This window comes from Astatotilapia calliptera, chromosome 23 (assembly GCF_964374335.1).
Source record: "Astatotilapia calliptera chromosome 23, fAstCal68.1, whole genome shotgun sequence".
Taxonomy (NCBI): Eukaryota; Metazoa; Chordata; class Actinopteri; order Cichliformes; family Cichlidae; genus Astatotilapia; species Astatotilapia calliptera.
Genome location: NC_137443.1, coordinates 5,587,039 through 5,602,500, shown reverse-complemented (window position 1 = coordinate 5,602,500; position 15,462 = coordinate 5,587,039). Strand labels below are relative to the sequence as shown.

The window sequence follows — 15,462 nt, the reverse complement described above, 5'->3', positions numbered from 1 at the left end:
CATCCAGTCTATCTTAATTTATTGTTGTGAATGAAAGCGGTGACAAGAAACATATTTCCAGTCAGTTGTTTTTGCAGTTCTCTTTTTAATGTGAAATTAACATTTAATCTGCTGTTGTGCTTTCAAAAAGCTTATTTCTTTGGACCATTACACCAGAGGGATCAAACACAGGGCAGTGGTTATTAACTGTGGAAATTTTGTGTGTGTTGTATTTAAATTTTCCTGCGTTTTAGCAGCACCTACAATCTGTTCCATATAACTAGCATTTCAATCTTATTGTTCAATTTTTATTTAATATGGGTGTTTTCTTTGCACTTTAGTGAAAATGGCAAAACTGCAAACATTTAATGACCATTTAAAAGTGTCAAAGCTGTTTTTTTCTTTCTCCTCACAAGTTTTGCAGGGATTAGCTCAAATCCAATTAAAACTTTCTTTGAGAAAGTTTTTCTTCAAATTCACACTTTTTTTTTTTCCGTAAAACTGTTCAAACCAAAGTATGTCATGCAAATTTTTCCAATTACAGAACTTTTTGAGTGTCATATTGCGGCTGTGTGCAGGCAGGATGAGGACCCAATCGCAAACTCACAGAGGCAGGAATGAACTCAAAATTCACAGCTTTATTGTGAGAGCAAAACCATACAAACTAAACTGGGCAACTATCACAGTACAGAGAGAAACACATGGCCATGAATGAGGGAGAACGCGACACAGAACTGAGAGAGACGCGTACATAAATACACAGAGGGTTAACGAGGGAAGTAGGAGCACACGGGGAACACAGGCGACACCGATAATCATAACGAGAAACGGCAGGCATCAACGCAACACTGACGGGAGACTGTCAAAGTAAAACAGGAAGTACACAGAGGTGCAGACAGGAGGAGAGAGCGAACACGGGGAGAGCACAGACATAACGGGATGGGGAAAACATGGAATAAAACACAAGGAGGGGAGACTAGGGCTCACAGATACACAGAGGGGCACACAGGGGGTAAAGTCACAAGGGGAAATCAAATAAGGAACATCTTAACAGAACCACCTAGGAACCAAGGCATAAATAAAGAACAAAATACAAAACACACGACAACTAAGAATGCTGGGCCAACATGGCCCAGGATCATGACATTGAGAAAAATAATTCAATCCAAAACTGCAGTTTAAAGCTCACATCCAATGACATCAGACAACTGCGGCCTCAGCAACCCAGTTTAATAACCTCTGCTGTGTCTCTCCAGCAAACCATTTCTAAAGGTCACAGATTTCAGCCCATCCTCCTCACGTTCTGTCCCTCTGAGCCTCAGTAATCACAGCAAAACTCGTGATTGTCCGAGGGGGCAGAAAGTCACAGTTGTGCGTCTTACAATTTCATATTTTGCATGAACATTCATAGAAAATGTTTGATTACTGTGTGGAGGAAATGTTCCAAGTTTCTGTGACATTTGCTTCCAAAAATGTGAGCAGCTCACCTCGGGTGGCACAACACCTGAGCTCACCCAGTGGCACTGCTCCGTTTACCAAACCACGCCGGTCCAGAACCGCAACTTTTCAGCTCTGGTGCGGCTGCAGTTTCTTCTTGCTGTGATCTGGACTCTGTCAAGCGAAGAGTGTGTATGTGTGTGTCGGTTGAGAGCTGTTAGGAACACATGTGGTTCCCTTTGACCAGACCGCTGACTTGGTTTAATGCCACGCTGGTTTCCTCAGTGGGCTCTTCAGCAGGCTGATGAATAAGAGTCTGAGCTACAAGACATATGAAACCCTGCTTTGCTGTCAGGAGGAAGGATGACAAGAAAAAGAAACAAGAAGAGAAAGACAAAAGGAAATAAAAAAAACAACAAGCAAAAGCACAAAAGAGTAGTTTACAGGAAGTTACACTTCCATAAAGTGGGGCATTATGCTTACAAGAGGCAACATTACCTCAGTGAGACACCTTTGATATCCCCCTTCAAAACAAGAAAAGAACAGAAGCGGGAACAAGAAAAGTGAACGCTGAGTGGCAGAGTGGCAACATCAGTCAGAGGTGGAGGTTTAGTATTCTCCCCTCATAGTGTGTGATTAAACCCACCACATCCACTTCCCGACTATTACCATTAGCTGTCACTGGCCCCGTGCCTGGCCCTCCACCACCAGCCCCCCAACAGCAAAGCCATACTAGACAAACATGGTCTGGATGGGGTGTCTCATTGCTGCCCACAGCCGCCAGCAGCACGCTACCGCGTACATGACATCACTGCTATTTAAAGAAAATTACAGTCGAAGGAGATGCAGACAGTCTGATTTTAGTGATTACCTTGCTGGCCTACTGCTGCTGGCTTCCAAGTATACCACACAAACAGGCATATGCTTCCTCACACACACACCTACACCTTGCCAGATAGATTATAGGTTTTCTGTAAGTAATCCCCTTACTGTTCCAACAGCAGCAACCACCAGGTCCAGACTGTGTGTGTCTGCGTGTGTGTGTGCCTCTTTCTGTATCAGTCTGAGACTTTTCAACACCTGAGTGGAGACAGGAGACATTTTTGTTGCCACACAGCAATAAATTAGTCTAGGCTATAGTTTGGAGTAGCCCCTGGACTTTGGTTTGGTCTTCTAGTACAAATATTAAAGGTAACATTTTTCTGGATATGTGAGTATATTTGTGTTTTTAGGAGCCTGATAATGTTTTCTCAGGGTCATGTGCCTTTTACATTTAATTCAAAGCAGTATACCCTTAGAGACGTTATTACAATCAAGACGGGTATATTTTCTATATTTGGTGTGTGTTTGTGTGAGCATGGGAGAGGGGGACGGGGGGTCGTAAAATCGCTTAGCTACTCTTGTGACCTTTCGTTCCAAGTTTGCCCCTTTGTTTAGTATCAAAAGTTTACCGAAACCTTAAAATGTACATTTGTTACAGATGTTTATTTAGACTTGTACCAAAGTATTTAGACGCTTTAAACAAAGAAGCACAGCTATCATCATAGCTGCCTATAAATCCATTCAAAATCCATCAGAAACACTCAAATATTGGGTCAGACTGGGAAGCTTGATTTAATATGATAATTAAAGTAGTTGTGAAATTTCATATTTATGGGAAAATTGCTCTAACAGAACCTCATTTTTCGTTCTAAACTAATAAAAAAACACAATCAGCAGTACTGACCTCATGATACAGCATGCTTTGTGTCCCTTCTCTTCCTAATTTCTTTCATTTATTACGTTTTAGTATCACATATTGTGGAATATTAAGCATTCTCGGTAAGATTACACACATTTTTCATAATGCAAAATTCCCTGCCTGAATTGATCTGGCCTGATCCCTTTATAGCTGCTCACCGTCAAGAGAGTATCTCTAATGGTTTCACCAGAAGCAAGACTGAGCCTCCCGATGGTCCTCAACATTTATAGAAAAATGTCATTAAACCTTCTCATGTGAATTTGTTAAAACAAGCAGAAAAAGAGAGTTGTGTAGCGTGAGGAAGACACAGGATGGCCAAGTAATTATGGGCTGGCTGGTTTTGTTCCACGCAGGAAATCCATTTAAAAATCTGTGATTTATGATTATTGTGTTTTTGGCCATTTGGGGGAGGCATTCATATGCTGTTGTAGTTCTCACCACCACTTTACGTATAAGCTCGGTTTCCCTTTTTACAAACAATTTACCTTCATAAACGCTACACAGTTTATATGTTGGGAGCTAACTTTGTCTGCTTGACACTTGACACGAAGCAAGTAGCAAACAGTAGGTTTCCTGAATATAGCTGCTGCAGCTTGGGAAAGGGCCGAGTTGTGGGCTCAAAAACTACAACAGAGATCCAGGAAAACTAAAACACTCTTGGTATATCTGAGAGAAACTGCAGAGTTGTATTTTAACTCTATGTAGTACAACTTGCATACAAATACCGGTTGGTTCATCTCATTAAATAAGGAGACACAAGACACTGGCTGACTTTGCTCTCCTCTACCTTTTAATCCTATAAATCATTACCTTCTTTCTTCTTGTTAATATGAACTGTGTGGCCCTCAGCAGCTGTAACAGCCTGTCCTCCATCTCATTGATCCTGTGTTATGATTTCTCAGTCGAGCTGTTACGATAGAGATAATGGCTGCTGTCTCTCTTCTCCTGGATTCATCGCTCTACCTAATGCACTCTGAGTCTTGTTGTATCCAATTATCCAATGTGGAGAACTGCCTGTCTCTCCATTTGAACTTTCTCCTGTCTGGAATACATTAGTGAGAGTGGAACTAAATGGGTTTTATGCACAGTGGAAGAATTTTGGCCTACTTGAAGTTCATCTCCAATGTTTGGAGGCCCATCACGGCAAAAAGGTTGATCTTTCATGATAACAATAAATAATTGTAGGGTGCAATAAAATATTCACAGGGAGCCAAAAACTTATGGTATAATTGTTTCTCAAATACAAGGTAGAGAGAAAACTCTAAAAGAGTAAGCCTATGAGTACATTATGGTGTATAAAGGTGTAATTATGGTACAGTAATGGTAAAATTATTAGATGACGCAGCATTTTACAGATATATATTTAAAGAACTGCCTTTTAATAATAATAGGTTGAGTTATCACTGTATCACTACACCCAGTAATAATTGGTTTATTATTAGCTATACTTATTCTAATATAACTCTTATTTTACAGCATCTATCAGTTCTATTAATACATCACTTTATATGTGCCCTGTAATTATGAAACACTTGAACTGTAATTTGTAGGTTATGATCTGAACATTACTATGAACTATAGTCATAAACTATTTATCGCAGTGATAAAACTTGGCTAACAAATTGTGTTCTGACACACATTTATTGGGCTCTAATTGGACAGGACATGAACTCAAATGTTCCTCATATTCAGCTTGTTCTGGTTCATGAAGTCATGCTGTAACCTTTATAATAATGAATAATAATTCCTGTGTAATGCCACAATGCAGAAACTCTTCTATACCCCCACCTAACATTGTTAGCAGTAGCTAACAGTCTGTATATTATTGTGGCATTGATTTTGACGCTGTGAATAATCTGTGGGAAAAGAAACCACAGACAGGGAGTGCATACACACAGACACAAACACTCACTCACACAGTCACACAGCACTGTTTATGTGGAGATGGAAGATTAACCAATCATGATGACAGTTCCGCGGGCGAATACCTGTCTCGTTTAAGAAGGTGCAGGATGATTTACAAGGGAATGTGTGGCCAGTAAAAGAGACAGATGCCAGCAGCTCGCTGTAACCAGGATGCAGACAGAAAGTGTGTTATATATAAATATATATGGAAGCATCCCGTGGTGAGGACACTGGGATTTTTTCCACTGTAGTTATTTTAATGAGATTGGACCTTTTCTCATAGACACAAGAGACAGGGGAGCCGGTGCCATTTCCACCCTCGTCTGGCATCCCAGGCACTCAGAGTATGATGGAGAGGCTGAGGTGAGGATCGGATAACCTGGACTGAATAAGAAGCCTAAGTTGGAGGGATGATAAAGAATATTGCCAAGAATTTATCTTCCTCTCCCTGTCGCTATTGTTCTCTATCAATAACCTCTTCTATCCACCTCGTCTTATTGCGGTGCTTTCCCTCAATCATCAGCTCATAATCTATTTCTAATGCTTTCTCTCTCTCTCTCTTTGTTTTATTGTCTCTCCACCAGGCCTACCCTCTTGGCTCTTTAACAAAGAAGCAGCCAACAGTGCTGGTGATCTGTGGTCCAGATCAAAATGGTTCTATTGGGCTGGTGTGTGCCCGACACCTGCGCATGTTTGTAAGTAACCTAGGAGGTACACTAAGGCAGGAGTTATATTCAGCAACATGACATGTTTGGGACATTAGGGAACTTACTGAGCCATTCAGACAATACAAAAAGCTAATCTTGCAAATGATTACATCATGACTAACAGGGGATCCCATATACAGGCCCACAGCACTTTACAGAATTTCATTTCAGCTCCTGTAAATGGCTGCAAGCAGTTATCCCATTACCCTCCCTGCAAGAGCTCTCAGACAGTCATGATATCATTGTATTGTTACTCTCGTTAAAGCCGTCTTGCGCCTTGCTTCCGCAGCCACGATGTGATGTCATGACCATGATGTCTGCAGCTTAGGCCACATACTGACTGACATTACAAATTATTCTTCAAGGAGCTATCCATCTTCACTGACCCCGCTGCAGATCACAGCTTTGAACATCCTTTATTCTGAGTACATGGTGCTGTGGTCAGTCCCGGTCTATGATTTTATTACAAGGGAAATTTTGGATATGTGTTTTTGGGATCTTTGGCTTTGAATGGAATGCATCTATACACTTTACCATATGTGTCTGACTTACTAGATTTACAGCACATCGATAGTTCTGATTAAAACCACGTTTTCTTTATTTAAGAAGCCCAATCTCTATCTTCCTTCACCTCCCACTCTGTCTTTTTTTCTCAAGGCCAAGAACAAAGCCAGAGGTTAGCTTTGAGAAGATATAGTTTGCCCTGGAATTCCAGAAATGAATAAGAAATGTTTCTGTAACTTAACTTAAGGATTTGGGTATTGATTCCCTGCTTTAAGTATATTGGGTGTGGGGTATTATTATGTCTGCTTGTGTATCCTTTTTCCCCCTAATGTTTTTACCTTCTGTGTCCATAATTTCTGGTATATTCTTTCCCCCTTTCCCCAAAGTGAAACATTTACTTCGTATTGAAAAGTGCTGCATAAATAAAATTTTATTATTATTATTTTTAAAGAGTCTGCACACTGCACCAGCCTGATCTGGGACCACACTTGTCTGAGCTTGCTCTAACTTGAGAAACTCGAATACTTTCTTTGGACTGTGAAGCGCTCTCTCGGTTTAAGACTGTATGTTTTTCATGGTGTGATGTGATCCCTGTCAGCAGGATGACATGCAAGTATACACACGAGACACACATTTTAATACATACACACACAGACACTCATGCACAGCCACAAACTCTGATGCAGAGCTGTGAATGTGATTAGACAGAGCAGAGAAATGAATGATCATTTGCAGGAGAACAGTCCAGGTTGCTTCCCACGTCACTCCAAGACAGCCATGTTAACAAAAACAGGTTGTGTCTGAATCTGTTATGGATTCTTTAATATTTTCCGCAATGCCACATACCTGAGAGCACAAATATTCCTTGACCAAAGCCAGTATTTGATGAGGATAAACAACAACTACAGTGGTCATTAGTTCTGGTGCACTGCTCATATTAAAACAGGTGGACATCAAGTTAGGTTTGGCTCAGTTCATATGCTCTGAGGCATTCACTGCATGGAAACTTGTGCCATTAGTTACAGTAAACTAAAATACAAACTACTATTTTGCTTAGCAGTTTTGTTGCCTTTATTAACTCTGGGCAATTACAGTTCAGGTAAATTTAACATTCAAAGTAACATTTGAGACATTTCTTTGAAGTTTTTGCAGGTCTACTTTTTTTAAATTTTCTACTTTTTTAATTTTTTTATTAAAGGGGACATGTTATGCTTCTAACATATATACCTATTACAGTCTTTACTGTTCATCAAAATGAGGTCAGTGCGTGTTAAAGCAATCTATCCAAGCTGAAGACCGCTGTGAATGCTTGTTTTGTTTACCAAAGATTTCCTCTTCTCTTGTGTGGGCTGATGTTAGCTCACCACAGATTTCTTATATGTTTAGCTCTGTCTGGCCTAAAGAGGAGGCTTACAAGAACTGGGTTGTTTTTTCACAAGCCAGGTGAACCAGGTGGCAGCCAATCATTAGATAGGTGGGGTGTTTTTAGGGTTTGGGGTAATGAAAGAAAGAAGAATTAACAATGAGCTGACCAGCTGCATAAATGACCGTTACAATCTGTACAACAGGTCCCTGGAACTGTAAGGAAATGAGGATAGCAAGTATCCTTTTAAAGATTTGAGTGTCCTGTGTTCTGCAGACCTCTTTCCTTTGTTGCTAATGGGCTGCACGTAATAAAAGAGTACTACAAGACACCATGATCCCTCAGGGAGAGCAAGTGTAACCCTGTTAGAACTGAGCATTAACTGGAGAAAGACCCTTTTTATGCTGTGTGCTTGTTTCTGTCTCACGGCTCATTTCTCTTCAAGCTCAATGACATTGACAGTCATTTCGCACTCTCCCTTACTTTCACACATTTTGATGGCCTAACTGCTGATGAGGTCAAGGCCACCCCAGTGGCGCTGGCTAACCCCAGGAGAGACGCAGGCACTGGATTGTATTCTTCTCTGCTCTCTGGTCTGTGGTGATGATAGCAGTGATTGGTGATAATGGTGATTTATAATGGTGATTTAACTTGACAGATCACCTCCTTTGTAGGATAGCCTCAGCTAAAACAGATTTAAAAACATACTTTTACTTATTAATTTACTCATTCTTACTCTAAAAATGTATAAACATTAATAGTTCAGTTGGTATATAAAAGGCGCAGGAGGAGACAGTGTTTTTGAGAAAGGGGATAATTCCACACACGAGGAAACTACTATTTTAATAATTTGAATAAATTCACCAATATCTTAACTTAAAAAACAAAAAACAAAAAACTCAGCAGCCACTTTATTAGGTACACCTTATTAGTGTTGGTTTGGACCCCTTTTGATTTTTGAACTACCTTTTTTTTGTGTGTGGCACAACAACAAGGTGGTGGTAAACATTCCTCAGAGTCCATATTGGCAGGACAATATCACACAGTTGATGTAGATTTGTTGTCCACAGATCCATGATGCAAATCTCCTGCAAATGATCCCTAGTAGATCAGCAGCCCATCTGACACCACCAACCATGCCACAGTCACTTAAATCACCATTTTCCATATTCTGATGATTGGTTTGAACTTGCCTACATGCATAAATGCATTGACACAGTGCCACGTGATTGGCTGAGTGGATATTTGTGTTAACAGCTAATTGTACCTATTAAAGCGGCCACTGACTATAGATAAAAAGTCAATTTAAAATATTACTTAAATTAAAATTATCCCTGGGAGTAATATGCTTTCTTTTGAAAGCGATTAGATTAGATTGTCAGTAGTGACTGAACAATACATACCACACATGTATGCATGTGTCTTATTACTCTAATGATGCTTAACATAAAAATTAACTTGATGAACTTACAAACACACTCAGTCAGACACTGACACTACAGACTACACTTCTGTTCCTGGGTTTTAAGATTTGTGTTTGTGACTGTGAAAAGGTCATGGATCACAGATGCTTCCTGCAGAGCATCACAGACCTTTCAGAATGCAGGGGTCTGGATTTCTACTCTACATGGCTTCCACTTCCTGAGGGTGGTATTCATTCAGAAAGCAGACTGCAGAAACCACTACTTCTGATCACCAGTCAACAATATTTTCAGTTGTACCGCATGCTAAATATACTGAAACACTATCCAAACTGAATCATGTCAGTGCTGGCTGAAACCAACATAATTAACTTTCTTCATTTCTGTGTTTTTCTCCCCTTCTTTCTGCCCTTTGTCTCTGCTGCCTCATCTGGTTCAGGAGTATGAGCCCACCATCTATCACCCTAAACGCTCCTCTCACAGTCTACATCAGGATTTCACAGTTCAATGTGAGAAGATGGACATCCCTTTCCTATCCTATCTCCCTACAGAGGTCAGCAATTCCTTTACAGGACATCACATTTTACCGAAACTTTAGCCATGCTGCTGAAAAGATTGAGTGTAAAGTTTAATTTAAAAAGAGTTTTTCAATAATTCTCTCTTTTTTAATTTCTGAACTTTTTTTGAGACCTTTAGCTCCCTTGGGTCTTTACTGGTTGCAGGAGATAGTCAGTTAATTACTGAGCTATAGAGGTTTCTCCGTTGTTTGTTTCTTGTAACCTCTGGACTGAGTCCGAACACTTTCCCCTCGTTTCAAGCCTTTATGCTATGTTAACCTAATTGGCTGCATTCTCTAGACTTTTATTTAATCAGCAAGAAGGAGATGATGCAACACAGTGATGCAGTGATTAGTGGTGTTGCCTTACTGCTATATGACTGAGGCCTTTCTGTATGGAGTTTGCAAGTTCTCTTTGCACCTTTGTGGGTTACCTTTTGGTGCTCTGGTTTTGTTCTCCAAAGACATAGCGGTTGGGTTAATTACAGATCATACAAAACTGTCTGGGAAAGGCTCCAGCCTCCCCTGTTGTTTACTTTTATTAAATAAAAAGTGCAGTTTAGACGGTGGTATATTTACTTCTATATCTTTCTCATGTTTAATGAATGGTTGCATTTTATTAAACAACCTTTTCAGATGGGTTTATGATAAAATCTAATCAAACTTTTTAGCCACTACTGTGATTTTGTGCTTCATAATATTTCATAAACTGAAAATCTAATGACAGCATTGATGTAGCAGACATGCAAAAGGGGTCTTTTAGTGTCCGAGCACTGATTGCAACACTACTGGATGTTCACAGTTCTGGTAGTAGAGGAAGCAGCCTTCAAAGTCTGCAAAAGGAGGAAATCACAAGTTTCCAAGTGGTTTGTTTCCCATATGGGATCTTTGTGGGTTTCGTTAACTTTGTTTTGCTTTGTTTTCTTTTGCTAATTGGTTTCAAGTTTTGCTCACATTTCACTTTTCATACACTTCTGCATAACATTTACCCTTCATTTCGGAAAATTTTGGATCCTCTGAGACAACATTGGGTTTGAGATAATCTGTCAGTCTGGGAATGACAACGGATAATAACAACTGCACAGACTGTAAACCCCACACGGGTAAATGTTTTACTCTTATACAGATTAATCTTGCCTTTAACCACTGGAAGGTGATTCCAGTGAATTGTGTACAAGAAGTAAGCTTCTCATTTTATTCATACTGAGGTATTTTCTGTTTAGGTGCAGCTTATAAACGATGCCTACAACCTAGTGATTGATGCCATGATGGGCCCAGAAGCAGACTGTGCCAACATAAAGGAGCCATACTCTGGTATTTTGGTCACCCTGAAGCAAATCAAGATTCCCATTGCTAGTGTGGATGTGCCCTCAGGTAAGTGTTAACATAAACTGTAGATATAAGTCTTGAGGCCCAAAAAATATGATGATAAATTACCCTCCAGGCAGCTCTCTCAGTTTTCCAAGTCTAGAGGCACATTTAGAGAATAACTCTTGCGCTAAAATCAGATCACTATGAGTTCATCCTACTCCATATACACTAACTGCTGAAAATGGCACAAATTTATTGAAAAGCTCCTTTCCTTAAACGCATTTTTTCCAGGTTGGGATGTAGAAGAGCGAAGTCAGGATGGGATAAACCCAGAAGTTCTCATCTCACTTACAGCACCAAAGAAGTGTGCCACGAGTTTCACGGGGAAGCATTTCTTGGCCGGACGCTTCCTACCCTATGACATCCAGAAAAAATATGAGCTTAACCTTCCAGACTTCCCTGGCACAGACTGTCTCGTAGAATTGTAACATGTGGAACCACAAGAGCCCATGTTGACCACTCCTGATTTTGAAAAGAAACAACTGATCTATTCTTTTGTTTTGTATTTTATAGACTATCGGTGTGATTTAATGTTGACATCTCAGCTGTGTAGATCAGGCTATGCATTAGCCAGATGTGCTGTTGAGCTACAGTAGGAAGATTCATATATAGAAACTGTGGTTTGAGTCATGTCTATTTAGGGTATGGCATGAGGAGTTTTGTGTCAGTCTACTTGTAAAAGGTGTAGCATTGCACTGTTTTCTGATTACTTTGCAAAACAAATGTCTTTCTCGAGGCTCAGCAGAGGAAGGTGAGATTTCTATTGTGCCAATCTAAGGAATGTTTTAATGTTCTGATACTTTTTCATTCTTATGCTTGACTTTCTACTGAGGTGTGCTGCTGAGACACACTGGTGTAGGTTGGTAATTACATTTTTCAGATGTGTTGTTGATTTGTGTGGTCAGGCTGCACTTTTGCATAACCTTTGTTTCAGTTACCTCATTTGCTTTTTGTTGTCCAATAAAAAACAAAGAACTAATTTCAAAGAAGTGTTCAATTTCTGGTGTTTTGCTTTTCTTCACTTTAAATGGCACTGACAGCTTGTCTTAAAAAAAATTAAATCATGAAACGATCAGGGCTCCAGATGGATAAAAGCTGCACCAATCAGCACTTTTTATAACGTCAATATCAAATAACTATGCAATGTGAAAAAAATCATTTGTAATGACAAAATAACTGAAAAATTACAAACAACTCGCCGTTTACGCCAGCTTGATGTGATCTTTTGGTTTATTCTGATTCATTGTTTTGGTTTTCAGGTCTACTGATCTGTTCTCATTAACTATGTTTCCAGCTTCAGTGGGCAGCTGTTTTCAGTAAATAAGATCTAATAGAAACCCAGTGAATGCCAGCTTCCCAACCCCAACAGCAAACGGACCTAGGTTGCAACCAGCTGGTGAATACATTAAGTTTTTTTAGTAGTATTTCTCAGGACTTTTTATGAAATTAAGAATTGAAGCCAAAATTATGAGAGAATATTGGACAAACTTGACTCATTTGACAGGAGCAAAAATACCTCAAATGTCATTCTTTTAGTCTGAAATTGGATGGGTTTTCCAGAAGTGATCCAGAGCACACAAAACCAAAAGTATTTTAAATTTTTATACTGATATACATATATCTATTCAGATGGATTTCATGTGCCATGTCTCAGTGTAGTTTTTATGGCACAGTGATGTCAAAGTTCAAGGGGGACCTTGACACTGTCACGAGAACTGTCTGTGTTCTCACCACATGGTCATGGTCACCTGCTGATCTTTGAATGGTCCTTGGAGAATCTCAAAACAGTGAATTAGAACCACAGCATAGCTTTGGTAATGCAAGCTGCACATACGGAACAGAGGTTATACAGAGGTCAGAGAATTAATGAGTACAGTGCATTGGCACCTGCAATGCAACAAATAATGTAAAAATAAAAAAATCGGAATCATTTATTGTGAGCTATAAATATTATAAAGGCATCTGAGCTGCCATTAGCTTAGATGTAAAGTTATTAAATTATTAATTGATGTTTGACAGGCAATTTACACCTTTTAAATCAGTAGTTTAACATTCAGTATGGACATTTATTTCCATACTTGAAATATATTAATTAATTTCATTGATTAATGTCTTTAATAGGGTCAAAACTGACTGAAAAGGCATGAAATATAAACAGTATGTAAGGGTAAACGCATTACCTTACCAGAAACTGGAGTCTAAAATAATTTTAATGATGTTTTTAACTACATGCCAACATCAATATTAATGTTTTATAAGCTGAATAAGTCCAAGTCCAGCTTGTGCCAGAAAACTAAATGATGATGGCTTTAAAGAAACATAGACAACATACATTTCCATCTTGGTATTCTAGCTAATATACTGTATACCCATACTAAAGTAATTTTGCTTCATTTATTACCTTTGATCTTCAAGAAATGCCCTTCAGTGTCAGGACAGCTGCCAAAATAGACTTGAACGCTGCCTGTTCTGTTAAAAGCATCCAGGCCACCAAGCTATGTAATGTGCACTTCTCATGCGATTATTGCCGGGCATCTTAGGTGTGCACACACTGTTACATCTGTTTATGGATTCCAAACTGGATTTGATTTGGTAATGAAACCCACAAAGAGGTGTCATCAGGCTATAATTCGCTGTAGAGGAAGATCCCTCATTACTAAGCTCAAGGTTGTGGCCTTCAGTGATGCTACAACTGCTGTGCTGTTTATAAATGAAGTAATGTGTATATGTATGAAGTGCATATGTTGCACCCTCAGAGAGACATGACTCCATTATCCTTTTTTTGCAACTTTATTCTCCTCAGTTCAGGTTTGGAGTTTACAGGCAGCATAGCATATAATCAGCAAAACATCGCTCCCACATCTCAGACACTGTTTGTTTTTCTACGCTTACTGATGACATCACACGTCTGAACTCTGACCTCCTGGAGGTCACATTTTGGACACATTTCTAGTTAATGTTTGTGGTTTAGTCCAAAAACAAAACACAATTAAATAAGAATAGTCTTTAAAGATTTTCCCAACAATTCAGAAAAATGTAAGTTTTATAACTACTTTTAGAGCGCAACACATACTAATTCACTAATGCCCAGTGTGGGTGCACATGTGTGAGTGGGTGTAGAAAGTCAGTGAAAAGGAATGTTGATTCATTTCTTTTTTGCTCCGTGGTATTAAATCTGTCAGAGGCAAACTGAAAAACGTTGTAGAAATATGTCTCGGCTCTCAGCAGCCGTCCCTTTCATGCCTGTCCAATCGCTGTCAGGGAACAAGACTTGTTGCCACTCTGTCTTTTGTGCTTTTCATTAAAGTGGCGGTGTAATGAGCTTTAGTGTCATCAGTGGCCTGGAGAAATGAACAGCCATAACTGACACTAGCACTTGTTTGTAAGAGTCAGCGAGATAAAATCATACATGGGTAAGAAATGTAGGCCAAAAAAACCAAAAAAAACCCCAAAAAACAATTTAGGGAGCAGCAACAAATAAGAAACATAAATCCAGACTGTCTATGGCATAAAAAATTAAAGAAACTAAAGGATCTGCCTCTGAAAGGACTCCAGCACCTTTTCATGATGATAACTATCATCTTTAAGGAGAGAGAATCATTGACTATTTCTTAGATTCAAAACATCTTGAAAAATCTTACCTTTAGCTACGTGGTACTGTAGAAAAGTATTGAATCACAACTCATTTCTTTATATATCATGCTAGGGAAATGGTGAAATATGTGTAGAGATTTACTGAATCGTGTGCAAACGAACACAGAAATACAGCATATAAGGCAAAAACAGAGTTTGTACAGTTTTAATGAGCTTGAAAGCCAATCTTTGGTATGACCACCTTTATAAAGCAACTCAGCGTAAACTCTCTTGGGAAAAGCTTTCGTTTCATTAGTTAGTATTCAGGAATAATTCTCTAGGCTTCTTCAAATGCATTCAAAGCTCTTCTGTGGATTTTCTTTTCTTTTAGTTTTGTCCTCTGTCAAGAGGATCCCACAGTGCTTCAGGAATATTAAGGGCCAGGCTTTGTAAATATATTTGGACCAAAAGTTTAAAATTTGGATTCATTGCTCCATCACACCAATTGTAAGTCCAGTTCTTTTGTACCGGTTTGCCTCATTAAGAATAGCTTCTTCACAGACACCCTTCCACTGAAAGCATTTTTGGTAATGTTTCAGTGAACAGTAGCCTGATTATACATTTCTCAGGCCTTTTGTCAGGCCTACTGGATTTCTTTCCTATTTCTTAAGGACACAACTGTGTGCTAAGTGGCTTAACAAACAAAAACCATTCTTCTGGAAGTGTTCAAGTACAAAGACTGGACTCAAAATGAATGAAAAAGCAGCCAATGTCCAAAGAAAAACTTTGAAAGAACTTTAGAAAGCCTGGAGAACAATTCCTCAATCTCCTGTTGACCACTTTAAAAACGTACAAAAAAGTCTGGCTCCTTGGAAAGAAAAGAAATTAGGGATGAGTATGAGTGC

General features: G+C 39.2%; 1 protein-coding gene across 4 annotated transcripts in view; it reads left to right on the top strand.

Moving 5' to 3' along the window:
* yjefn3 (YjeF N-terminal domain containing 3) overlaps positions 1 to 11,970 on the top strand; it is a 54,722-nt gene extending 42,752 nt beyond the window's left edge. For 2 of the 4 annotated variants that reach the window (XM_026158286.2, XM_080296911.1), the window contains exons 3-6: positions 5,647 to 5,757; positions 9,497 to 9,610; positions 10,837 to 10,987; positions 11,216 to 11,970. In XM_026158286.2, coding sequence (XP_026014071.2) covers positions 5,647 to 5,757; positions 9,497 to 9,610; positions 10,837 to 10,987; positions 11,216 to 11,412 — 573 coding nt within the window. In that variant the 3' untranslated portion in view covers positions 11,413 to 11,970. The remainder of the gene's footprint in view (positions 1 to 5,646; positions 5,758 to 9,496; positions 9,611 to 10,836; positions 10,988 to 11,215) is intronic. The other 2 variants (XM_080296913.1, XM_080296912.1) reach the window with 1 other exon arrangement.
* Positions 11,971 to 15,462: the final 3,492 nt, after the last annotated feature.